General features: G+C 42.8%; 1 protein-coding gene across 1 annotated transcript in view; it reads right to left on the reverse strand.

Moving 5' to 3' along the window:
* Window positions 1-285: 285 nt before the first annotated feature.
* JAG1 (jagged canonical Notch ligand 1) overlaps window positions 286-26,764 on the reverse strand; it is a 55,246-nt gene continuing 28,767 nt past the window's right edge. Inside the window, exons 6-26 of the mRNA XM_086927718.1 lie at window positions 25,510-25,640; window positions 25,122-25,241; window positions 24,185-24,298; window positions 23,852-23,965; window positions 23,060-23,173; window positions 22,587-22,633; window positions 21,718-21,891; window positions 21,181-21,331; window positions 19,945-20,109; window positions 18,931-19,044; window positions 18,387-18,500; window positions 18,163-18,276; window positions 17,791-17,907; window positions 15,579-15,606; window positions 15,361-15,446; window positions 13,853-13,966; window positions 13,656-13,765; window positions 6,083-6,316; window positions 4,079-4,210; window positions 3,348-3,498; window positions 286-2,264 (exon numbers count right to left, since the gene is read on the reverse strand). Coding sequence (XP_086783844.1) covers window positions 1,807-2,264; window positions 3,348-3,498; window positions 4,079-4,210; window positions 6,083-6,316; window positions 13,656-13,765; window positions 13,853-13,966; window positions 15,361-15,446; window positions 15,579-15,606; window positions 17,791-17,907; window positions 18,163-18,276; window positions 18,387-18,500; window positions 18,931-19,044; window positions 19,945-20,109; window positions 21,181-21,331; window positions 21,718-21,891; window positions 22,587-22,633; window positions 23,060-23,173; window positions 23,852-23,965; window positions 24,185-24,298; window positions 25,122-25,241; window positions 25,510-25,640 — 2,902 coding nt within the window. The 3' untranslated portion in view covers window positions 286-1,806. The remainder of the gene's footprint in view (window positions 2,265-3,347; window positions 3,499-4,078; window positions 4,211-6,082; window positions 6,317-13,655; window positions 13,766-13,852; window positions 13,967-15,360; window positions 15,447-15,578; window positions 15,607-17,790; window positions 17,908-18,162; window positions 18,277-18,386; window positions 18,501-18,930; window positions 19,045-19,944; window positions 20,110-21,180; window positions 21,332-21,717; window positions 21,892-22,586; window positions 22,634-23,059; window positions 23,174-23,851; window positions 23,966-24,184; window positions 24,299-25,121; window positions 25,242-25,509; window positions 25,641-26,764) is intronic.

Consider the following 26,764-nt stretch of genomic DNA (forward strand, 5'->3'; position numbering starts at 1 on the left):
TTAGACCCATGCTTGAAAATAGAGGAATGATATTGCGCTATTTCCGTTGCTCTTATTTTTATTTCATTAAACCAGTCCTTGATATCGCTTGATTTTAGCTCCTTACCTTATTACCAAAGCAATGCTTATTCTGTACACATTTTATTTTCCTATAAGTGTAAATTAAAGGTTACCTTGAAAGGACAGCTCTCTTCCAGCAAGAACATCTTTAGAGATTCTGCACAATCTGCTGTAAAGAAACTTGATTAGACAACAAGCCGCTACAAATAAATCCCACACAGACAATTTTCTTTCAGGTTTTCATACAAAAAATTTAATAAATATTACTTTTCAAAATTTATTGCCAGTAACACATCAAAGATGCATTTTCAGGTTCATAGGTTCATATATAACACTAATATCACAATACAAGATATCTTCAGGATCTCAATGGCTTACCAAAGAGATTACTATGTTTATCAGCCTATCCGGTTTACCTTGGACATGGTAATAGCACTTTGATTTCATCACTTGTTAAGGCAGGCAGTGGAGTCTATAGCAAATCTACACCGTGATCTCACTGGACATACTACTGTTGAAGTATTCAACAACTAGCTTATAAGAATACTTCCTAAATGCAGTAGGTTACAATACAAAAATCAAATCTACAAGTGGTTCGGTATTACATTTCCATGGTGAAAAATAAAATAAATCAGAATTTACAAAACAAGATTGCTGGCTTCCAACTTCATGCGCTAGTTTGATTTTGTTACATGCAACCACTCACATCTTCTATATAGTTCAAATTCGGTTTGTTCCCTTAAGCTGCTCTGCAGCAGATCTGCCAGTCGCTCCTTTATCATTAAGTCTAAAGCAGCAAAAAAAATAAAAATCTAGTCTAAATTTCTAAACTGCCTCAGTCAATACTTACAAATAATCAAGTGATACTAGAGAAGGTGGTTCAAACATTTGACATTGTACAAAAACTGCATCGGGGCATTAAATCCCGACTATTGTTAAAAAATAAACTATTTTTTTTAGAACACCTCAGTTTTGGCATATAGGCAACATGTAACAAGAAAAATTCAAAAATAAAGGAGCCATGAGCTTTACAAAGCTATCAAAAACCTTCAACTCTAAACACGTACGTATAAATAAAAAGGAATGATATTTAAGGCTCTTGATTATTAAGTTAATAAATCAAATATACACAGTGATTAATAAAAAAAAATATTTACATATCTATACAACCCTAGTTTGACACATCTCTTTAAATTCTTCATTTTACCAGCAACTGCCGACAGAGTCCCCACCCCTTCCCGACCCGAACACAAATACAATAAAAAAATAAATAATAAACATAATTTTGATAGTTGCTGTGGTTCTAAGCTGCAAAGGCACTTTCAAATACAGAACTAGTTGTACTCAACATAAAACCAATATACAAAAAAAGAGAACAAAAGACATTCAATAAATATAAATAAAATGCATTTTCTAAGGCTATATATAGAACTCAGAAGTCCAGGCAGAATGCTGAAGCATGTGGAGGAGCAAAGAAGGATGGCGCCAACCCTCGAGACAGATCCATGGTGTATCAGCTGTCGCCGACTGTACATTAGGACAGTTTTGACTAGTTTTGCATAGATGTGAGATGCAGCACTTGGTATTTCAGCCAACCACAGCAACTATCTTTGCCAGTGTAAGCCAGCTTGTCAAAACTTAAATTAACAGAGGATTCTAAGTACACAATAGCCTTAGACTCAGAATATTACACAACAGTTAAGAACTAGGAGCTCCAAGCCTTGACAATGAAGGCATAGTTGTCTGCTATACAATATACTCCATCCGACTTAAGCTCTGTGCAGATTCTAAGTCTCTGTTGTCCTGTTTACTTGTCCAGTTTGGGTGTTTTGAGGGAGAGCCATTGGGAGGCTTCTCCTCTCTGTCTACTAGTGTGTACGCTGGTTGCTTGACATATCGTGTCTTCTGCTGGTGCTTATCCATGTCGTCTTCCTCCACTTCGGAATTGTGTGTCCTTATTTTGGCAATTTTGGAGTTTTTATTTTCGTAGTCTTTTATGGGCACACTGTTTGCTCCATGTTTCTCTATTGGGTTCTTTATTTGATTCAGTTGTTCCCGCACATTATTTGTGGTGTTGTCTTCTGCAGCGGTGTGAGGGTGGCTGCTCTGCTTTCTGCGTTTTCGCATGCACCAGTAAAACGCAGTTACTAAGCAACAGATCCAAGCAACGGTCAAGATGGAGCTCAGCAAAGGCACCAAGAAATCTGCAAGGCATCAAAAGTAGCATGAAATTAGTGAAATTCTCAACACAATAAATAAAAATAAGGATTCGCAAATTATGATTTTTAGTACAAATCTCTGGGGAAAAATGGATCTTCATCGCGGAATATTAAAGACTAGGTATCAATGCATCACAAAACATGCATAGGATTGCAATCTCTTCTTGAGGTATGATGACACCATCCAAGTGGTGAAATATTGGGTAATGTCTGGATGTCTACCCATTTTTATGGAGCTATGCTGCCAATATAGGCTCACATCCATTTTGCTCATGCCTTTTGTTTTCAAAATGGACAATTAATAGAATTACTTTAACACAATGCCTAGAGTGACAAAAATAAGAGTTTTCTGCACCAACTGCATTCTTGGTACAATAATTGCACACCAAGGGCATAGAAACTACCCAACAGCGATGCAATGCCCTGCTACATAGAGGTTGAGCTTGGCTGATCGAACAGCGGAAAAACTGATTTTCTAGTCCACAGGAAAAAAAAAGTCCTGTTTCTTTCAGAAACCTGGTCTGTGCAAGTACCTGTAGTCAAGCAGACATTTTACAAGTACATTACATTGAACGAACTCCACCTTCTCTTTAGAAAGGAACAGAACAGTGTGGGAGGGTAACACAATAGTTCTTCCGCTATGTTATCTCCTAATGCCTCTAGCTACTGATTAATATCAAGTTATTTATAAAAACAACTTATTCAGTATACAACATAAGACAATACTCAATAGATATGTTTACTTAAAATACCCATGTCAAAACTGTACAGGTTAACTGTTTGGCAAGGATATGTGGACTCCTACATATAACTCACTGCAGGAAACTGCATAGCTTTTCATCAACAAATGGTACAGAATTAGTTAGTTCGCCACCTACTAGAAACAACTGTGCCATCCAATCATGAGGTACCCAAGAGCATCTCTACTCTTCGTTACAAGGGAGCCAGTTCATGTTCCAGCAGGTGAACAAGTACCACGCCACCATGTTAATATTTCTTTGGGGCCATTATTACTGCCACACCAGTGGTCACTTAACGATTTGAGGACTAGGAAATATTGAGGCTCACCGGTCTTGCTTTTGGTGTGCCGCCTTTGTACAGTGACTTCCGCCACAGCTGCAATAAAGGTGTTGTTTCCATCTCGCCTGCTAACAAGATCAATGATTCGGTCCGTGATGTCTTTGATGGTATTTCCTTCTTCGCCACTGTCCTCGGCAGACTGGCGGGGAAAAAACATGCCGGTTTAAATAACTTAATACAAATCCAGGGTTGAAAAAATATGCCAGTGTAATAATACTTCGAAAGTTTAAAACAATCGGGTAAAACATTATGGAGAAGTAAAGCTGTAGCACAACCAACAATCTAGAAATAGTAACCACAGTCGATAAGCAGAAAACCAGACTAACATACCAGCAACCGCCCATAATTTTGTAGGCCCTTTATTGTAGTAGGTTCTTTAACTTAATGTATTATTACTACCCAGTGCCTAGAACATTAGCTTTGATTACGGAAAGACGCAAATAACTATATAAACGTTAAATTGAGAGACCTAGCATGGTCCACACCTGACAAAGTGCTAATTGTACCAGGAAATGTGCACTGTACAAATACACATAAACCCTCATTTGTGGTGTACAAAGTCACTATGGTACGAACATATGTCAATTACCTCCATACTGAGCTCTCAAATGTCTGCCTATAGTACACTTGTGCCATTACTTGCAGTGCAGACCTTGCTAGTAGCTTGTAAGAGTGTTGGACCACCACAAAAACAAAACATGCTTCAATAAAATACTTACAATGGCAACGTGAATTTCATTGCTTGCGAAAAGCGACGGTTCACAGGTAATATAGATGGAATATTCAGCCGATGCATTCTTAAAAATGCCAAGATTCCTCAGTTCGTTGCAAATACGGTCTGTAGTGAAACCCTGCAAGCACAAAAACGTGATTTAGAGGGTTGTAAGAAACATCATTCCAGAAATCAGTGACCGAAATACCATGTACAGCAAAGCACATACGGCCAAATTACACTGGCCGGGCATTCACCACATTCAGGCAACATTCTAGCACTACACAATATAATTCTTACGGATTCTCTCATGGCAGGGGTCTCGATTCAGTATGCGCTATACAGAAACCTTAAATAAAATCATGCTAAGGTACAAACTTCTGGGGCAACATAGCCTCTACCTCCAATGCCTTTAACACACTGTAAAAGTGGGGGCAGCTGAACAGAGTACTAGAGAGTAGTGACAACCAGATGTGTGGTAAAGATTTACAGCCTCCATCATCAGAAAAAGTTGGGTACCTTCAGCACCCGAGAAGTGGGGAAAATCCAATTTCGAACTTGGGCCCTCATTATGATGGCGGTCGGACGAGCGTTTGACTGCCATCACCCCGGGCAGGGGTCTGCCCAACAATGAGTTGGCGGTCCCATCTGCCTGATTGGGATAGGACCGCCAGCAGGGTAGTCGGAATGTGTTTTTTGTGCTGCAGCTCAGAAAAAGGGCTGCAGCACAAGCCACTGTACAAACAGTAACTTTTCAAACATCCTGGCACACTGTGCATGGCTGTTTGGGGGGCACCACATGTGCCCGTCTGGCCACGAGCAGTGGTCTACGAGGCCTTGGTTGGGGTCCCTAACGTCCCTTTTCATCTGCCTTTACATGGCAGTGGGACCACCTTGTAAAAGCTGAGGGAAAGGGACATCGTAAATCCCAACGGCGGTGCCTGCGCAGACTGACTTCATTATAGGAATTACAGACCAACCGCCGCCGCGATGGGCTTCTTGAGCCTGTCTGAGGTGGCCGTCTCACGTCTCACCCCTCGGACAACTGCACTCCGACTGCCGGTATTGTAATCCAGCGGTCGGACCGCTCCACTGGATGTTGGGCAGACCGCCACTGACAGCCTGTCGTTGGCAGTCCGCCCAACATCGTAATGTGGGACTTCACTCTGTATGGAAGCCTAAAGAAACCCTTGTCAGATGCCAACAGTTCAGAACTGCAACAAGGAAAATACAGACTCACTGAAGATATTAAACCTCCCCTTTAGAAGAGGACAGAAAATCTCCATTAGCAAAGGAAAAAAATCCGAAAATTTTAACGAAGCAAAGCAAATAAAAATGTAAGACTTGAAAAGAGAGGGCTTGTAAAAAAACAAAAAAAAACTAAATAATAATAGGAAAAAAAAGTTCAGTACTCATTTCAGTTTCCACTAATCAGAAAACCGCATAATGATGAGGTTTGGAAGCTGCCATGCTAGGGTTCCGTTTTATGAGGTCACAACTGTGCGGCAAGACCTCAACCAGCGTGAGGAAGCTTCGACTAATCCCATTACTAAAATGTTAACATTTTCAATTAATAGGTTGACTAGCCTGCACGCTTTCAACGGAAAATAGCTTCCCGGAATAGCCAAACATTCAGAAAAAAATAGTAAGACTTCAACAGTGTTCTTTTCAAAGTTTGGAGCAGGTTAAACTGGGATTCCTGGTGCAGCCCAGAGATAGTCAGGACTCTATATTCCTGTCTCCCTTTCAACAATACCCATCGGCCTGCACGAATGGGACTAGCCGTCGGCGGCAGTTCCCCTGCCTCGGTCCTGGGCCGCTCTCGGCCTCTGGAGGCTGGAAGCTTTGCAGGCTGATCTCATAATCACGCCATTTCCTGAACTGGGTCAGCCCCTCTGTTCTCTCGAGACCTGCGTAAATCCCTGTGCTCAGACTGTGAAAACAGAGCTTCGAAAAGAACCGTGCTCGCCATTCTAGATTTTAAAGGGCATTTTTTTAACATAACACTCACTGGCGTCATCATGTCTTTGTTGAAGGCAAAAGTGATGTTGGCGCAGCTGCTGTCCTGGGAGTTGGAGTTGCACTTTGTTTTCACCGGGGGTTGATTGGACGGCCAGCATTCGCCGACTCCATTGCAGGGCGGGACGAAGCAATGGTCGTCCTTGATGGGCACACAGGTCTGGCCAGCCGGGCACTCGTTGTGGCCTTTGACGTTCACTTGACAAGGCAGCGGGCCGCACCACACCTGTAAGGAAAAGGAAACATCTGTAAGTGCCGTAAAGGGATTCGAGGCTGTGGCACAATTTTCTACATCCTGATAATGTTGTTGGTAACGAGGCTTACTGGAATTATGTGGTAGGGTAGACTAAGTTATGCGACAAGAAAAGGCATTATGTGGCATAACGCAGAACCTTTTAGTGGAAGCATTATTTCATTAAGCACCAAATTAATCTCAATTTAACCTGCAAATAATATCTAAAAGGTGACTGGTTAACCTTTGCAAAGGGCCTACCAATGAGCAACATCAAGTGTGCAGCGGTTTGAGTGTATTTTGACCCTTTTGCGCTAAAGGAATTTTTTTCTTTGAAATATACAAATTCTGCAGGAGATGATGGTATCTGTGGCAAATATTTAATTCTGTGCAAAGATCAAGGCTCATGTAGTATCCCTTTAACTGTGTGCTACTGCCTTACTATGTTGTTTCCACCATCGCTCTAGAATTGTTCTTGTTTGATATGTACATTCTACATTCTCTGTGTGGTGGTTGACCATTCCTCCTGAGCCCTGCCTACAAGTGGTTGTATAAGCTGTTTCCTTGGTACTGAATAAAGTACTCTTCTTCCAATACCTGTTTCAGTTTACTTCATAAACTGGCTACGAGCGGGACCATATGAAGAAGAATTTATCATATGAAGAAGGACCCATCTACTATTTCAAAAGAAGAAGTATTTTTTTTTTTTTTACTATTCCTGTCTAAGAAACCAAGGATCAGCGTTCACGCGTTTACAAAGGTATTTCATTTCTTGTTTTCCCTATGTGTAATATGATAGCACCAGCGGCTGCAATATTGACATAGTGCTTTGATCGCACCGGCGGCAGTTCATCACAACGTGTGCTCCCAAACCGTTTTTTTTACTTAATGCGCATATCTTTATACTGCAGCGCGCAACGACCTTACGTTCACTATCTCTGCCTAATTTCAGTTTTCGACGATGTTAGTTTACTGAGACTTTCATTGTAAGAAAAATCACAGCGCTAACCTGTTTATGTTTGAAGCTGCCTTGACATTCTTTCACGCACTGCTTCGCGAGCTCTCCACGAGCTCCAGGTTCGCTGTAAAGCCTCCATTTCTGCTTCGCGTCTGCCTACTCTACGTCAATTCATTCATGACGCATCGAACGCATTACCCTGCGTTCCTCACACGTAAAGGTCAAAGGCTAAGCGCTGCGTAGCGGCCATCTTCGCAACTATTTTTTTTTACGTTATTTTGATTTACCTCGTATTTTGAAGTACTGTTTGAAACACGAAACGGTGGCGTTTTTTTTGTTTCTCTGTGTTGAATTAACGCTACGCTCAATGGAATTGACTGACTACTAAAGAACACAATTTCTACTTCATCGTATTTTCCAAGAAACGAAATTGACTACGGTGACTACGTTTATTTTATTAATTTATTATTTTCAATCAACCAGCCTGCCTACTTCGTATTTTTGCTCTAGTTTTCCACTGTGTTATTTGTGCAAACTTACTTTTCTTACTGAAATGTCTAACAATATTGCTGCTCCATCTCATTTCCTACCTACTGCTGGGGATCCTAAGGCTGAATGGGACTTGTGGTATCCCACATTTCTGGCCTATGTGGATGTAGTGGAAGAGGACGGATGTTCTCCCAAAAGAAAACTGGCTTTATTAAAGAATTGTTTGGGTGGTGCAGGTCTTAAGGAATTGGAAAACCTACCTCCCATTGATGGAGCAGGCGATTTTAATATTTTTGAGATTGTGGTAAAACAGTTAGCCACCAGATTTGGCAGGAGAATAAATATAGTTATGGAAAGGTTTAAATTTTATTCCCGTGCGCAGAAAGACGATGAGTCAATTGAGAATTACGTAGCTGTGTTAAGAACTTTAGCTGCCTCCTGTGCATTTGAGACAATCAACTTTGAGCAAGTATTAAGAGACCAGTTGATGATGAAGACCAAAAGTAAAAAAATACAAGAACGGCTGTGGATGGGCACTGAGTCCTCCCTTAATGCTGTTATTAATATAGCTAAAGGGATTGAACAGTCGGAACTGTTTGTATCTGAGATCAGAAGTCATGATGTTAAAAGCAAAGTAGTAATTCCAGAGGTTGCCTTAGTAAAAGAATTTCATAACCAAAGAAAGTTTCCCACTCCTCAGACTAGGTATTTTCCTAGAGATAATAGAGCCCCTGGTAAGAAAAATCCTATCATTTGTTATAGGTGTGGTGCGAATGACCACGTTGGCAATTATAAGGGTTGTCCAGCGTGGAATAAAATTTGTGTGAAATGTAAAAAAACGGGGCATTTCAGTAAAATGTGTAGATCTCCACAGAAAGTGAATTTGTTAACTGATCTCGACTATGAGGTCTCTGAGGAAATCCAAGAAATCAACACTCTGCTATGTGTTGGTGATTCTTCTTGCCCAGGGTTTCCCAAGGACAAGGTTCTTATCAATGGCATAGAAATCACTATGCTTATAGATTCATGTGCTTGGTACAGCATAATTGGTAGTGACATTTTTAACAAGCATTGGAATTCCTCATGCTTATTACCATCTGATATTTGTCCTGGTGGGTACACTGGTCGTAGGATTGATTTGTTAGGATACATGTGGGCGGATATAGGATTTAAAGGCAATAACATCAAGGGAAAAGTTTACGTATCATCCAAGGGTGCCTCTCTGTTAAGTTGGCCACACCAACATGAGTTGAAAATCAAACTAGATCCCAATGCTTCCCCACCTGTATATATTGTATCTCCCGCTGAAGATGAATTTACTGTGTCAGTCAAGAACAAATTCCCTGAGATTTTTTCTGATGTTTTGGGTGAATTTGTGAACTTTAAACACAAAATCATCTTGAAAGAAAATGCAACACCAGTTCGACATAGAGTCAGGAACGTCCCATTGGCATATCGAGATAAACTAAAAGTGATCCTTTCAGATTTGGTGACTCGTGGCATCATCGAACCAACCGAGTCCTCCCCCTGGGTTTCTCCAGTAGTTTTGTCAATTAAAAGTAATGGGGAACTTCGTCTCTGTGTAGACCTCCGCAGTCTGAACTCTGAAATTTGGGTGGACAGACATCCCTTACCCAACATCCACGAGCTAATTTCCACTCTTTCTGGTGCTTGCGTTTTCTCTACCCTAGATTTAGCCAGTGCCTATCATCAGGTTCTCCTCCATGAAGACTCCAAATTCCTTACCACGTTCATAACCCCGGAGGGTATGTTCCGGTTCCGTCGCATGCCATTTGGCTTAGCCAGCGCAGCGTCGGTTTTCCAACGCCTCATGAAAGAAGTCTTGGAGGGTTGTAATAATGCTATTGCCTTTCAAGACGACATCCTGATATATGGTAAAGACCATGAGGACCATGACAGGAATTTGGACAAAGTACTGATGTCTGTCAAAGCTAAGGGCTTGACATTGAAGCTTTCTAAGTGCAAATTTAGACAGAGCACTGTGGAGTATTTGGGCCACGAAATCTCCTCTCAAGGTATCAAACCTAAACTTAATCACATCTTAAGCATAACCAAGGCACCTTCCCCTAACAATAAAGAACAATTGGTGTCCTTTTTGGGTCTTACCGAGTTTTACAGCAAATTTGTTTCAGATTATTCCTCCAAAGTTCATGTTTTAAGACTGCTGTTAAAAAAAGATGCAAAATTTGTATGGAAGGATGAACATCAAACTGCTTTTGAGTTACTTAAAAAAGAGATTATCAATGCCCCCTTCTTGAGACCTTTTGACTTGGGTAGAGAATGCATTGTGTGTGTGGACGCAAGCAACGTGGGACTTGGTTCAGTTTTGATGCAAAAGTATCTGGGTGAGGAATATGTTGTCTCCTATGCCTCCCGCACCCTTCGTGGGGCAGAATTCAACTATTCCACTATAGAGAAGGAATTGTTGGCGTGCACCTGGGCTGTTGAACATTTCAGGCAATTTATTTGGGGAACAAGATTCCGCTTGCGTACAGACCACAAACCCTTGATAAGTATGTTGACCGCTGGTGGTGGTCGCACTTTGACTGCACGCTTGGCACGCCTGGCTGCTAAGTTACAGGAGTTTCAATGTGTGGTGGAATATGTCCCTGGTCGTTTAAATGTCCATGCCGACTGTATGTCCAGACTACCTTGTGTTTCCTTAGTTACCACGGACTTCCTTCATGATGCGGACGTAGTTTTAACTGTTGATGATGTAAACGATGCCAGATGTAATACCACGTCCAGTATTATCTCTGAGTCAAACTGGCGAGATGCCATGTCTAAGGATGTTTCCTTATCCAATGTAGTAGATTTTCTGAAGCATGGGTGGCCTGAAGAGAGGAAACTTTCTGGCGATATCCTCTCCTTTAGCAAAATAAAGGAAGAACTCATGTTTGACCAGGGTTTTGTAACTAGGTGTGACAAAATAGTACCTCCCTCTAGTCTACGTGAAAAAATAATTTCTATGGCCCATGAAGGTCACATGGGGATGTCTAATACTAAGAGGCGTGTCCGTGAATTTTATTGGTGGCCCGGCATTGACAGGATGGTAGACAAATGGGTTAGTTCCTGTTCCCCTTGTTCCAGTAGTGATAAGTCGGCAAAACCTCTTGTTGCCAAATCTGATGTTTCACCTATTGAATATTCCATGTGTCCTTGGAAAAAACTTGGAATTGATATTATCGGCCCTTTGGACTTGTCTGACAATAAGGCTGTGTTTATTTTAGTCTTAATTGATTACTTTTCCAAGTGGCCGGAGATCAAGGTTGTGGACAGGACTGGCTCCTCTCAAATTATTGAATTCCTCGATGAAGTTTTCTGCAGGGAAGGGATTCCGGCTGAGTTAGTTTCTGACAATGGCCCACAATTCATTAGTTGTGAATTTTCATCCTTTCTCGACAGATGTGGAGTTGTTGAAACAGGTATTGGAAGAAGAGTACTTTATTCAGTACCAAGGAAACAGCTTATACAACCACTTGTAGGCAGGGCTCAGGAGGAATGGTCAACCACCACACAGAGAATGTAGAATGTACATATCAAACAAGAACAATTCTAGAGCGATGGTGGAAACAACATAGTAAGGCAGTAGCACACAGTTAAAGGGATACTACACACCTCCCCCCCTTAAAAAAAAACAAAAAAAAAAACATAATGAAAAAAAAAAAACAAGAGAAAACATCATTGGAAAGGAAAAAACTAATGCACGAAATCACGTAATTTAACAGGAGTTGACCTGATACGAGCACTTCTTCTTAGAGGTACATCAGAAGATTGCATACCATTAGAAGGAACAGAATTGTGAGGAGAAGACTGTTCAGAATGAACAACAATATTGGGAGAAGGAGGAACAATGTTGGGAACAAAAACATCATTGTTACACGAGGAAGGTTGAACATCACTGTAAGAGGTGTCCAGCAGAGCGGGATGGCAGTCATCAGAGGGATGACAATTAGAGCCAATGGAAAAATTTGAGGAGGGTAGAGAATTCATTGTTACATCGGATTTTCTACACAAAGAAATTCTACGAAAGTTCCACACTTTGCCACCATCCACTCTGACAGCCTTACTGAAAACTTCCGTGACTTTACATGGATCAGACCATTTGTTCCACCTTGAACCACAAGATCTACCAAACTTGACCCGCACCTCAGAATCGCCTCATTTTAGTGGATCTGGTAATATCCATGGAACAACTGAGCGAAACATATGGTAAGCTCCCTGCTGTAAGCATCAGCCCGAGCAACTATATCACTATGTATTAATTCAGACACATCCAGCATGTGCAGCAACATTGCGAGCGTGAGTAAGCATCCTGCACTCGCAGGTTACCAAGAGCAGGGCCATGGGCTTCAGGGTTGTGCATAAGGAATGCTTCTCCAAAATCCAGTAATAGTCAAATAACAAGACATCCTCTTAAAATATTCATGTGCCAGCCTCTCCCCCTTTCAATGCCCTGTCCAATTCAATTCTTCAAACAGCAAATTCCCACCTAAACCCTCTTCCTAACACTGGCCGCAAAACACCTGTTTTACCAAGCATTATCTGGAATAAACTGCCCCAAATAAATCTATGACCAACTGCGGATCTTAGCTTCTGAATACAACCCCCCTTCCCCCCCCCCCCCCCCCCCCCCCCCAAAAAAAACACAAATGAGGACAGTGTTTCCTCTATTTGACTTCTATCCGGCTCTTATGCATTGGCTAATTTAGATCTGCTAGGAAGCAGAAAACTGAGCCATTAACGCAAACAAGTTTGTTTCAGATTACAGTATTACGTCAAAAAGATCTGCTATGCATGTGAATGGAGACTGGAATATGGTTCTGAAAAGACATGCTGAGACGGGATAACCTTAAAAATACCTGCAACCAATTCCACCCCGCATTTTTTTCCAATAAGCAGCCAACCAAGAAAGTACATCTGCACCAGAAGGCCCATACAATGAAAACCTGTAAGATCTAAAACAAGGAGGAATCCTCTTTGTCTGCTGGTAGCAGCAAGTCACCTCACTGAAAAAGCAAGGGTGAAATCTTGAACGAAACATTCTCCCTTGAAGACCAATATTTAGTACTGAAAATGTTTTTATGAGTTTGTTCGTTAAAGACTCGACGCTGGTTGGCCAATGGCAGCATCTTCAGACAGAGTAAAGCTTCCTTCGAACCAGCAAGGCGGCAGCTTCAAATGGAGCGCAGAATACTTTTAGTTCTCATAAGAAGCGATACAAATGCATACTGGATATGCATGCTGTTTGAGGAACAGGGGGATCAAGTAAACAACAAGACAGTTATTCGCAGTGAAACATGGGAATCAGGTGAACCGCTTCTTTCATTAGCTTTTTGGAGGGGAAATATAGAATGCCTGGCCATAAAAATGGTAAAAGGTCTTAGTGAAGAAGTATTCATGCACTATACTTCAGGGTTGCCTATGGTGGGAGCAAGAACACATGAAGAAGCAAAAAGATTTCAAGAGCACAGAGATCAATTTTCTCATCTCTTTGGATGAAAGATTGATCAATGAATCAGCGTTGGAAGAGGACGCTGTAGATACCACCAGGATGCAACAGTGAAATGAACCGGAGCGGAGTTTGGTGTTGACAGTAAGTTCATGCTGTGTGTTGGTGGTACTAGCCATGCTACCAAGATGCTAGCAACATGAAAGCCGTAACATTCCCTAAGTCAACGCAGAACACCATTTGATGGCACTGAAGTCAGGTACCTCTTATCATTCTCAGTATCGGATATCAGCAAAGCATTAGCATGCTCACTCCTGGGTACTCAGTGCCCCAGCACTTTACAACTATGATAACATTTCCCAAGGCAGTAATGCCTCCTGCTACTAAGCCAGTAGTGGGATAACTGCACTCACCTTTGAGCAGGTAACTCTTCCATTCAAGCACTGGCAGGTGTTACACTCGTCATCCCACTTGGCTCCGTCTGGCATCACTTGTCCATTTGTAATGCAAGGTCTTCCAGTCACTGAAAAAGGCAAACCATTTACTTACTCATTTCTATCAAGTTTAACCAGAATGTAGAAATGTTACAGCAGACAAGTAATCGACGTACCTTCTTGGCATCTCGGTCCACTGCGCCCTGGCGGGCAGTGGCAGCGATAGCTGTTGATTTCATCCACGCATGTAGCACCATAAGCACAGGGCGATGACTGGCACTCGTTGATATCTGCAGAAAGAAAAGCATCCTATTATCTCACCCATCCTCTTCGACCAATGAGGCAGTTACAATGATAGGAGGCCAGCAGTCTGGGGGTGTGTGGAAGGAGCCAGGGGTAATAATAAGCTGGTTTTGGTTTGAAGGGGCTGTTGTTCTTCACAAATACATTTAATTTAAAGGATGTGGCACAGGCCAATGAAATCTAAAAACATTTGGATTGCTTACCTGCTGAAAAGCTCCCTTACATTTTCCAAAACTCAGACTAATAACCACACATGAATGTATGTAGTGGAAGTTACAGAGAGCAAATCTAGCTGGGAAGCAGTGGGCAGTGTACACAGGTTTAGGGTGGACAATGGAAGACACGGTACATAGAGAAGAGGGACACTTTTTCCAAGGTCAGCCAATGGGAGAAGCAGAGGCAGGAGGTTCCCAATGGCAGATTAAATATCCTGGAAGAAATGTGTTGTAAAAAGGTAAGAATGACAGCATCTAGTCTGATCTATGATGGGTCGTGGCTACAGATCCACTAACGTTATGAAGAACGTTGTCCTTTCTACAGGCTCGTGATGACAGGAGTCACCCACAACTTCCTCATAACGATCCCTGGAAGGACTATTTGATTCAGTGGAAAAGTTCCTTGGAATGTTCTAGGATCTATGTAGTTAACCAAGCGCTTAATTGCACAAGCATTAAAAAAATGACCCGTGAACAACTTTTCTTTTTTTTTTACTGAAAACTAGAAATATCAGTTGTCATCATGCAGAGGACACGTGTGGAAGCACTTTAAAACGTGAGAAAAACCAAGATGGGAGTTAAACAGGCTAAAAGTGATTGCGTGGTGTAGCTGCATGTCAATGCGGGTCGGTACTCTGGGGACTAGAGGCTGGCGCAACATACACATGAACTACAATATAGAGAAATGCTATGTGGGTAAAAGTCTAACACTTTCTATTTCCACGCCAAAAAAGGTATATCACAAGATGCATCAAAATGCTCCTTGGGGTAAATTCAAAATGCGTAGCCCAAACTTTATTAACAAAACAGACAGGAAAAACGCGACTAATCAAATGTAGAATGCGTCTTACCCTCCTACCAGCATAACCCGTAATTTAAATGTGTGAGTATATATTGTGCAATAATTAATTTCTCTAGTTGTAAAACAATTTATACGGATTTGAAAAATCGTGGGTTACATTCGACATTTCTGAATTGTACACAATTATCACTATTGGAGCTCGGGCAGTAGTTGCACGCTTCAGATTTCAATCTACGAACCAACTAACTGAAAGGAGAGTAGGTGTATGTGGCGGACCGTGTTCAAGGATAGGGTCTGACCTATTAAATCCGGTTCCGACCAACCACAAGGTTTAGGAAGGGTAGATTCTTGCAGCAGTACTCACTAATTCTGCAGTCGGGTCCAGCAAAGCCTGCAGCACATTCGCATCTGTACCAGTTGTCGCCGTCCACGCAGGTTCCACTATTATAGCTAAATTAGCAAGACACAGAAAGAGGCGGTTACTATTTGACCAACTAAAACTTTTAGCAAGAACTGAATAAGCAGGAAACAATGTCCATCAAGGACAGCATTTTCCCAAGGAAATGTAGAAACGCTACTTACCAAGGATGAGGACTGCAGTCATTGGTATCTGAAAGAGTAAGCGAAGAACAATTTAAAAATCTGACAGCAGCAAGGAGTTGCATGCTTTGTACAGGGCTCGACACAGTACTATATTAAATTAGTGCATTTCCATCAAAGATACCCCGTCTGGGGACATTGAATAGTTTTGGGCATGCAAATCTATGAAAGAGTCAATGGTGGAGATAAACGGATCTGCTCAGACACGACTGCCTGGTAATTCTGGTTTGGTGGTCCCCCCACACTGCCTAACACACCAAACCCGACTCGTTCTTTGGCTTCACAACTCGTTCTTTGATACTTTCTTTACTTCCGGAGGTTTTTGTGTGTTTTTTTTTTTAATTACAGCCTCCCCCACCTCATGGAAGAATGTTACATATTCAGTAAAGGTAAACAGAGCACAGCAGACTTATTCCTTGATTGACTTTCAACCAGTATTTTAGTGTTCACAGAATTTTAAAAAAATACTTGTTTACCAGAGAACATGATTGAATTTTGAATGATGTTTAAGTATAAATAAATTCTACAAAACAAAATCGCCCAAATACAGTGGGGCAAAATAAAAAAGAGTTGACAATCGGACAGACGCCTGACATCTACGCAAGTCAGGGAGAGTTGAAAATTCTCATCGGAGAATCTTCTGACCCTCGTCCGTTCCTGCTACTTCGCAATGATGCTCAGAGCAGGCAGGTAAACAGATGGAGAGAAGCAGTGGAAACAGAAATTGGGGCCAGGAAAACAAGAGAAAGGGAAGCAGTACAATATAAGCATCCCTCGTGCTTCCATAACAAGAGTAGCTCTGGGAGCAGTGGTGCAACCTTCCTTAGAGACCACCTGTACAGCTGGCGCTGATTATGCAAAGACCCCCCCCCCCGCCCCCATAAGAAAATTACACAGCACAAGATTCTTTTACATAAACAGGGTTGTTCGCTTTCTGTGATGTCACTGGGTTTTTTGATAATATCCATCGATGACGTCATGCATGGCAATTATATGTTTCGCTTCATAATTTTTTTAAATGGCTGTTAATCGGCACATTAGGTGTCAAACACTGCAACCTGGGCTTCCATGACAAAGTTGACTAAATATGCTCATCTGCTCGCTGGCAGACACTCACTTCCTAAATATTGCTACGCCTTCAAGGTTGCACACTAATAAATAGTTACCTTTCCTCAACTTCGAGAAACGTCCCTGTTGGGACTGACCTCTGGTGAAAAATGGATGTCGATTACCCATAGTTAATGCCTTACGCTACTTCCAATTAAGCAGAAGACCTCAGACTGGCAAAGCCATCAGTGCTGTTGCTGTACAGTGTGTACCACTTGCCTGGCCCTACATAGAGAGCCCAGACCTTTTCCTATTCCAAGCTTTAATTCCAGCTGAAATACAGCAGTGGACCTATGGCAATGAGAAGTGTACCCTCCAGCTCCAGGTTATCCTTAGCCTCTCAAGGGTCTAAGCCCCCAAATAGATTTCTGCTGACATTATAGTGTCGACATCTCTATTGTCCACTTCCTAGTTCGACATCTCCCTACACAATAAGTCCAGTTCCAGCCACTAGGTCAAGCAAGGCTAGTGTGGTCCTTAATTTAAGTTCCGTTGGGCCCGACTTAGATTTCAGTGGACAGGTTACTCCGTCAAGATGGTGAAGGATATCTCATCCTCTGAAATGTAATCCCATAATGTTCTATAGGATTTATATTTCAGCGGACGGGATATCAATAACCGTTGTGACAGAGTAACCCATCCGCCAAAAGCTAAATCAGGCCCTTAATCTTCAGTAACCAGTAACATGCAGCAGCACCAGCACATGCGGAAGGTAAGAATAGCTTTCAAAATCAACCAAAAGGGATCAACTTCAAAGCAACAGATACACTCCCAGGAGGAGAGCCTTGAAAAGATGCTTAAGGAACAAACTGAGTGGAAGCAGAGGTTGATTTGAGAAAAAAAGAGGGAGCAGCAAGCAACATCTGTCTGCACTTATCACATCTGCAACTTACTCATGCCCAGATCAGAACTGTAGCAAAAAAAGTTATTAAAACCCAATATTCAGGTAAAGCAGCAGGCTACATCAAACGGTTCCGCCTTCTGGTTTTAATTTTACTTCTTAGGCGGATCGCGGACAAGCCAGTAAAATTCCCATCAGGCAATGTACAATGCGCCAGTAAAGCGAAACAAGCAGCGTGATACGTACTCTGTGTGCAAGTTGGTCCTTCCCAGCCTTCTTTACAGACGCAAGTGAAAGTGTCGCCGCTGACCACACAGGTGCCGCCATTATGACAGGGATTCGGCAAACAGCTACTGTTTCTTGCTGTAGAAAGCGGAGAAACTTAATGTTAGTCCACACCATGGAGAAATGCTGTGATGGGAGGTCACAAGTGTGAAACTCAGCTGGTAGACTACGACTACCATCTTTCCAACGGTCGGTAAATTATAAGTTAGGTAATAGAAAAATCTGCCTTTTTTAATTTCTTAGAACCAACAGGCGTGTGTTATGGAGTTTTATATAACAGGTGTGTGTCCAACAATGAATTTTAACCTCGCTGACAAGAGATGCCCAACGTACCAATATTGCAAGTGGCTCCTTCCCATCCTCCCGAACACATGCACTTGAACACATCCCCTTCATCATAACAAGTCCCTCCGTTGTTACAGGTGGCTTCATCGCACTGGCTGTCGCCTGCAGGGGAAGAAATACATTCCTTGGTGATATGTCCTATAAAATTGAACATTTGTCGCGTTTACAAACACTGGACCCGATTGCCTATTTCAATGTGAAAAAATACTTACGGGAGTGGCAGGTTTTTCCTTTCCACCCATTCTTGCATTCGCAGAAGAAATCGTTGACCAAGTCTCGACACGTTCCTCTATTGTGGCAAGGATTTTGACTACAGTCATTGATGTCTACAAAAGAAAAGAAAACATTTTGTAGAGGAGAAATAAAATTTGAATAGAATATTTTTCGATGGCACTCCCTCTGCATAAATAATCACTTTCTTTACCTTCTCTTACCCATGGAACATATTAGAATACATAGCTTGCCTACATACCACAAAATTATTTCACACAGAATTGACATATCATTTTGTAAAATTATTTTTCAAAAATCTACGTTGAAAAGGTTTGTTTCCATGGTGTACCTCTTCCAACACCCCCACCCAAAGCCGACAAGCACCGAAACAAGCATCTAAAGAGATGAATTCAGGGAAACTTGCTTCAATGTAGCAAGTCGAGCAAACAACTTTCACTGTGGTCACCAAACCTGTCAGTCTAATGGAAATCTATCCAAGCCCAACCCTCAGCCCTGAAGCGGAATGCCTGGCGGGTTACTCACTGGTCTCACAGAACGTTCCTTCCCATCCGTCACTGCAAATGCACGTGTAGGAGTTTACACCATCAATGCATGTCCCGCCATTCACACACGGGTTGCTTTCGCAGTCATTGATATCTGCAACAAAAGGCGGGAGAACACGATTCAGTTAAAGCAATGGTACAGGGGTCGTCACATGGCTAATCGGATGAGTCACCACCCTGGAAAGAGTAACAGACAGAAGGACACGTATTCCCCTCATAAAATTTTAGGAAACTTCAGATACAACATACTAAAATTAAAAGCTTTACATGTAAGGGAACTAGCCTTGTGCATACACAGTGATATCAACTGAAGTATGCTCACCAATTTCAAAACCAAAACATTGATATGCATGGATGCTTAGACTGTGGCCCACATACCAATACGCCACCTTCGTTAACAAAGCAACAGTATTCCCTTCACCCACTGGAGGCAGAAAATACTAATAACCAGTAGGCCCTGGTTGAAAATGGTTAGACTGCTGCCTGCAGTATTTGCAAAGGGGCGCACTCTCAAACCCAGACTTCCTTTTCTTGGAATTTAAAATATATTAGAACATTGGAATGTTGGGAGCTCCATTGTAGACAATGGAGAGCTCCATGCTTCTACGGGCCGGTAAAGGCCCGCAGAGCAACATTCCAATGTTTTACAAAGGCCTCTCGGAGCTCATGGGGATTTAAATCCCCTTGAGAGGCCTTTGTTTTATTTGTTAGAACATTCTGCCCTCTAGTGGCAAAATGTTCTAATAGCCTTGTAGCCCTTCGTAGCAGGGCTATACAGGATATTAAAGTCCCGGTCTCTTGTTAAAGTCCCTGGCCTTCGGCTCGGTCCTTTAAAAGCCGGCATAGCCCACTAAGGTGGGCTTTAAGGCTATAGACAACTGGTCAATGAGCTCTTGTGAGCGGAGTGCTGATTTCTGTAAATCCACTCTCAGGAACTAGGCACAGACAGTACTACACACAGATCATACAAGCAGCAAACATGGAGATATCTTACTTTCATGACAGTAGCTGCCGGTGAAGCCCTGGTTACATTCACATGTGAATTTGCCTCCGGACTGACTCTTGCACTTCCCACTGGGTCCACAGACGCTTGAAGAAAGGTAACGGACGCCTTCCGGAGTGTTATTGGAAGCCATTGCAACCGTACAGCTATCTATTACTGCAGATGATACAAGAAACAAGTCTGTAGAATCTTCTAACTATGCAACTCGATGAAAATCAGAATCAACAGTTTTTAGCAATTGTGTAGCCGTTTAAGTTTATAGCGCATAAAGCAAATGGAAGTGAAAGAAGCCCGCCGTTGTGTACCAGGAATATGTGCACCCCGCGTTCCTAGAAGGGTATATGTACTGTGTGCAGGTGTTGAGGTATGTAATATGCATTATAATGTACAGAGCGAGTTTAAACCCTGTGTGGCGGAGACTCCGTGATACTAGATTATAGGGAATAAAAAAATGTACATTTATCACAAAAAATAAGCTATTCTCTACTCAAAACAACAGACCTACAAATAACAATAGTTTCTCATATTTGAGGTACCATGTTGATTTGTGTGTTAGGAGAGACATGCAAGAGGCCTTCAAATTCCTTAATAGAATAAACGGACACAAGGGCAGCGGATGAATAGACAACTAGAGCTGGAGACTGGGGTGTGGGCGAAGAGTGCCAGGACCAACATTATAAAAAAAAAAATTCTGCAGACCAGGTACTTACCACCATCTTTAGACAAAAACTGTACATTAAAAAAAAAAAAATGGACAGAATGGGCAAAATAAGCATGGAAAATGCGAGCACTAGCCGTCAAAAATGCTGTTGACAGGCAGGCTTTGTCCTCTATCAAACTACTGTTCTTGCCAAACTTGTTTATACACATGGCTGCTACCCTGAGCTCCTTCAGCTGGTCTTTTTAGACACCGGCACTCTCTGCATGCAGAGAATGGCCCGTCTGTAAATACAATGGCAACGCTACATGTTTCAGAAGTCAGATTGGTGCTGGCCTAATCAGAACTGGAGACACTTATGACATGGGGCCAGTTGAGAGGGCCCCAGAACTTTGAGGATGTTGCAGAAATTTAAATAATGAACAAACTGACAGGTTGCTAAAATATAACGCTTAATGCCAGTTTTACATTTCACATAATATAGCCATTTTGTTCAGGACTTCACATAATTAAGCAAAAGCAGATGAAGGGATTTTCGCACGCCACTACATATAAACCAAGCCATGTACCTTCACAAGGAGTAGTGCGGCAGTGATCTTTCAAGTGTGAACAATTCTTCCCCTCGTAATCTTCATGGCAGGTGCAGAAGTAATCAGTGGCAAGGTTAAAGCACTGGGCTCCGTTCTGGCAAGGGTTGGGCTCACAATAATCTATGTCCAGCTGTAAATGCAAAAGAGGAGAAAAAACGTACAGCAAAGTTAAACAAAGGGTGTATTATTGTGCTGTTTACTGCTACAGGCAGCAGACACTGGAATATGACCTTTTATCTGGCAGCCCCATTAACTGCACATAATGTGCCTTACACTTGCCACAATCGCAGCACAGATAAGAACAGACAACAGCAGAAGCTAACTTACAAACATGAACCAACAAAAAATATTCCTTATAGCAAACTTTTTTGGGCTAGTCAGCTATAAGAAACTTGACTTTATAGTAGGCCTCACTTTGGGGAGGTATTCGGTGCACAAATCATTAGGGGGAGGAAATAAAAGAAAATGCGGGAAGAAGCCCTGGCTATGTGGGGCTTGCCTTTCACCAATGCTCACCTGACAGAGGTTTCCCGAGAAACCAGCAGGACATAGGCACTGGAATCCATTGATTTCATCCTTGCAGTCACCCCCATTCAAGCAGGGGCTGCTCGCACATTCATTGAGGTCTTTCTCACAGTCGTCGCCTGCATAGCCGTCTGGGCAGTCACAGCGATAACCATTAACAAGATCCTGAAGGAAGGAAGGGTAACAAAACAGAAAAAAAAAACACAGCATTAGTCCAACCTTCATCGCCCCGAACACTTCTGGTGTTGCAGTTGATTGAATTCTTTTAACATTTCCTGGCTCGACGCAGAGCGATAAAATGAAACACGTGCCAAGTGTTTTTCGTAGCCAATAGGCACAACACCATTTTAATTTTCTGGATACAAGAAATCATGCATCCAAAGTCAAGGCATGCTTGATGACCAAAGTTTAATAACTTTTTAATCTCAATGTATTTATGTTTTTATTTCTGTGACTGTACATATTTTATTGCACTTTTATGGTCATTGACCGAAATAAAGTTATCAAAGTGAAGCTTGATGATTGAGCTAAGTCTTGGTCTTGCCCACTTATGGCCAGATTGCTAAAGAGGGGAGCTCCTTACCCCAAAGACTCATACAATCCACTCACTATATTTAAGTGAGGGAATGGGGTGCTGGGACAGGGAAGCAGTATTCAATAAATAGGTGGGGCACTGCATAAGCTCAAGCTATAGAGCACAGAGTAGTGTCCAGAGAGCAGGACTTAAAACTGATGCCAAAGGATGGGAAGAACAGTCACACTGGTTGTGAACTATTAAAGCTTGTACTGTATGGAATACTTAAACTATTAAAATATGCAAAGAGATGAGGAAAATATAAGAGTAAGGCAGAACAACTTACCCTGCAGGTTCCTCCATTCTTGCACTGACCTTCGCAGTCGTTAATATCTGCGCCAAAAAACATTGCACTTGTTAGCATACCTGCTACAGAGAACGTCAACGTACATTCCAGATGCAGACAAACAATGCAAACGTCTGTACAGTTCTCGCGAGATAAAGCTTTTGTCAAATTTCCTGCATGCTTTCCTCCAGATAAGGTTATTATAATGGGTGGGAACCCCAGGCCATTCTTCCAGTAGGCTCCACGCAACTTCACATCATTGTTTCGGTTATGTTATCGGAATATGGCAACGCTACGGACTAATGAGTCTGATAAAATTGTATATTTTCATTCCAGACCGACTACTCCCTTTCTAAAAACACCAGCCGCTGAGATTTCCCCTTCTGCACCGGACACTGCGTTTAACTCAAAAATAGCCGGTCAAGGGCCTGGGACACAACCTACAAGCGATGAGACGGGCAAAATAGGCTTACCTGTATCGCAGTTCTGGCCGGTCCAGCCTGCCATGCAGTCACAATAGTAGCTGCCAATCAGGTTCCTGCAGGAGTTGGCATTCACGCAAGGTTTCCCTTCACATTCATTTGCATCTACAAGGAGAGAAGCACAGAACAATATTCAGGACTAAAGGGCAAAACAAGTAAAAAAAAAAAAAAAACTACTTTTTTAGGTCCTCTAGGACACAGGCAATGTTTTGGGTTTAAAAAAAAAGAAAAAACAAAAACATAGGCATTCATGCAAATGTGTGAAATCTCCTGACTTTCCTTACTGCATGGCTGGTGTGCGCGCAGGACGGCGCACCACACGCATGTGCAGCAGAGATGCCTAACCACTAACTGGGAATAAGTGAGCCATTCGGCGAGGGCGCTGCTCTCAAGGCGGTCAGCTGGAGTGGAGAATGCAAGGGCCCATCCGTCATGAGATCAGCCATCCCAAGTCCAGCTGCGAGCTCCTTGGTCTGGAGGAGTTGACACGGCTGAAAAGATACAGTCACTTTCCCACAGGGCCCAGCCGAGGGGAACGCAGGCTTAAGCCAAGACTGATGGGGCGTTATCTCTGCCCCGAGTTCGGTTACTTTCTATAATCTGCAGTGTCAGTGCAAGCGTCCCCAGCAGTCCCACAGGGATGAGCCAACCAGGAAATGTACTGAACAGAGCGACACTGGTATGAGTATGCCCTAGAGCTCATCCAGCTGGCAAGGGCGACTATTCACCAGCGAGGAAAGCAGTGCATGCGTCATGTGCCAAAGCAAACACACGTGCATTTACCTATCTGACATGTTTTGCCAGTCCACTGATGTGGGCATATGCATTTAAATCCATCAACAAGATCTTGGCAGGTCCCGCCATGGCCGCAGGGGTTTGGAGAGCAGTCGTCAACGTCTGCAAACAAAACAAAAGAAAAATGTAAATGCAGAATAGTTAATAATATGCAGCAGAAGTATGGAATCAGCAAGGCCGTAGTCACGAGGGGAATAAAGGCACACACATTTTGAGGGGCGGGAAAAATAGTTTACCTCACAGGCATGCAAGAGCGAAACATAGTTTTGCTCCCCCAGTTAACGGGAACTTTAAACAGTGCGTTTACAAAAATGTACTTACTGACAGTGCAAGTTGGGCCAGACCAACCAGGGGCGCACTTGCATTCATAGCCCGTCGAGGTTTCAGAGCAACTGCCGCTATTGGAGCAAGGATCCGACAGGCACGCATGCTCAGCTGTTTTAAAAAACACACAAAGTGAGAACGTGGCACGAATAAAACAAGCGAACACATTACAAACAAGCACTTGTTTTCAAAGTCGACTCTGCGGTTTATTCGAGCAATATGAGGTGTCACTAACAAAATTAAATCATTTGATTCCATCTCTATGGCCAAATCGAAGAAAAATGCGGGCCAATCACACCACAGTGAAAGTACACATTGAACAGTGAAGCAACCAGCAAGGCACACATAACAAACCAGCAATACACACACACTTCGCGCAGGGAAACACAGGGCAGCACAGCAGCGTGATAGAGAAACGCTTTATTTCCCACTGATCAATGCTCGATAGTGGGGTTGGCTGGACGGGTTCCCAATGCTGCTTGAAGCCATCCTTCTAAAAGTGGCCATGACACCCATCAGTCACCGCCTGTCACTTTCACCTGCAGCTGGTGATACAGGCAGGAAATGATTGTTCACGCTAGGCCACACTGATCACCATAGCATGACATATCTGCTGGAAATCTCGCGGATTCCGACACTCCCCCCACCAGACACAAGCCAGACACTCATTAATCTCCTAAAGGGTGCCCCCCCTCGGCCCCCCACGACACGATGAACATAAACATGCCCCGAAAACAATCAGAAGCATTTAGAGGCGTTAAACGTTTGCACAACGCCTCATCTCATTAAAATGTGGGTTTCCCGCACATGGAGGCAGAAAACGGCACTGCATGGTCTATTTTGGTTCACAGCAGTGCCTTGCTCTTATGCTGGAAAGGGGTTGGGTGCAGAGTTCTAACTGAGCAGCAATTAGTATCGGTTTCAAAGCACTTACCGATTTCACAGATAAGTCCGGAGTAGCCCTCGGGGCAGGAGCACTGATACTTGTCGGGCCCGGTGTTGCTGCAAGTTCCTCCATTTAGACAAGGCTGGTGTGTTCCACAGTAATTAAGATCTGTCGAAGGAAAGGCCTGTGTTAATGAAGTGTCAAACTCCTTATTCGAAGAAGAACCTCAAAGAACACGAAGTGTGGGTGTTGGGAATGGAAATATGCACCCTACAGCTAATAGTGCCAATTACATACAGAAACGGAACACACACACGTGCATACACGTACACACACAAACCACAAATTACACAAACACAGCACACACACACAGGGATAGTAAAGACACACTACTACCGTTCTAATCCGACAGATAGAACCACGAAGGAGGGCTCACCTTTGTCACACAACTGGCCACCCCAGTTAGTTTCACAGAGGCACTGCCAGGGTTCCACACAAATGCCATGGACACATCCCGGGTGCGAGATACATTTATCACAGTACTGGCCCTGCCACCCATATTGGCACCTGTGAACATAAGCACAAATTTAGTAAACAAAACAAAATAAAAGTTTAGTTGGCGAATAATGGCCACATTTTGAAATACAAACAATTGGATTATTCTCAAAGTGAGGGTACAGCAGCCTGATTAGATCTCAGATCCAACCTACTGAATAAAACAACTAACCTAGGACAGACTCTTGCGAGCCGCAAACCCCAAGAGTAATACACTTAAAACCCCACAGTAAGAACTCAGAATACATTCTTTCTACCCTGAAAGGCAACCCCAAATTACGGTCTGAGGAGACAAAATGCAGAAGTATGCATTAAAATGTTCTAGGTTGGCAAGGACTACAGATTTGTAAGTGGATACCAAATTGCACCGCCACAGAGTACAGTAAGATATGACTCTTAGCTGTAGACACACGAGTAAAGCTAGGCTAATCAAAAGCTTGGTAACATGGCCAAAACACACCTATTCTAGGTAACGGTTAAAGTGTATAAATCACACGGATTCACAACTCGGTGCCCCTTCTTAACAAACAACAATTTGTCTGACCTGCACACTGACCTCGCAGCCAAAAGCGACCCTAAATAAACCTTATATATAAACCCAAGGTAAAATACTTATTTTTAATATATGAACTGAACAGTTTTCCTCAAAAAGTCCCAAATTGGGGGTTCTCTATTGGTATGGAAAGGTTCAGCGCAGAGAAGGCGATCCAGGCTAGAGCTGGATAGCCAGGGCCTCTGTCTGCGACTGGGAGTCGGAAGAAGACCTCCTGTCGGAAGGTTTAGGGGGGTGGGGTGGGGGGTGAAGTGTGGGGTGTGAGGGGGTGGCGGGCCTCTAAAGTCCTGCTGGGATCCTCTTTGCTGCAATAGGACCTCTTTCAAAAGAAAACAACTATGGCCTTGGATATAGTTTGAGGGGTCACCAGAATGTGCAGACATCTAGAGAAGGCTTGTGTTGCCCAACTGATCATAATATGCAAATATAATTAACAATGGCAGCCCGGGGCCCTCCAAATAGATGGGCCTGGGGCAAAGAGCCACAGTTCCTCCCACCTACTGATGCCCCCAATGGAAACAGCACTTGCACAAGCAAATTGTATTACATGTAAACGTCCACTTAGTCACACAGCACTTATTTC

This window comes from Lissotriton vulgaris, chromosome 6 (assembly GCF_964263255.1).
Source record: "Lissotriton vulgaris chromosome 6, aLisVul1.2, whole genome shotgun sequence".
Classification (NCBI taxonomy): domain Eukaryota; kingdom Metazoa; phylum Chordata; class Amphibia; order Caudata; family Salamandridae; genus Lissotriton; species Lissotriton vulgaris.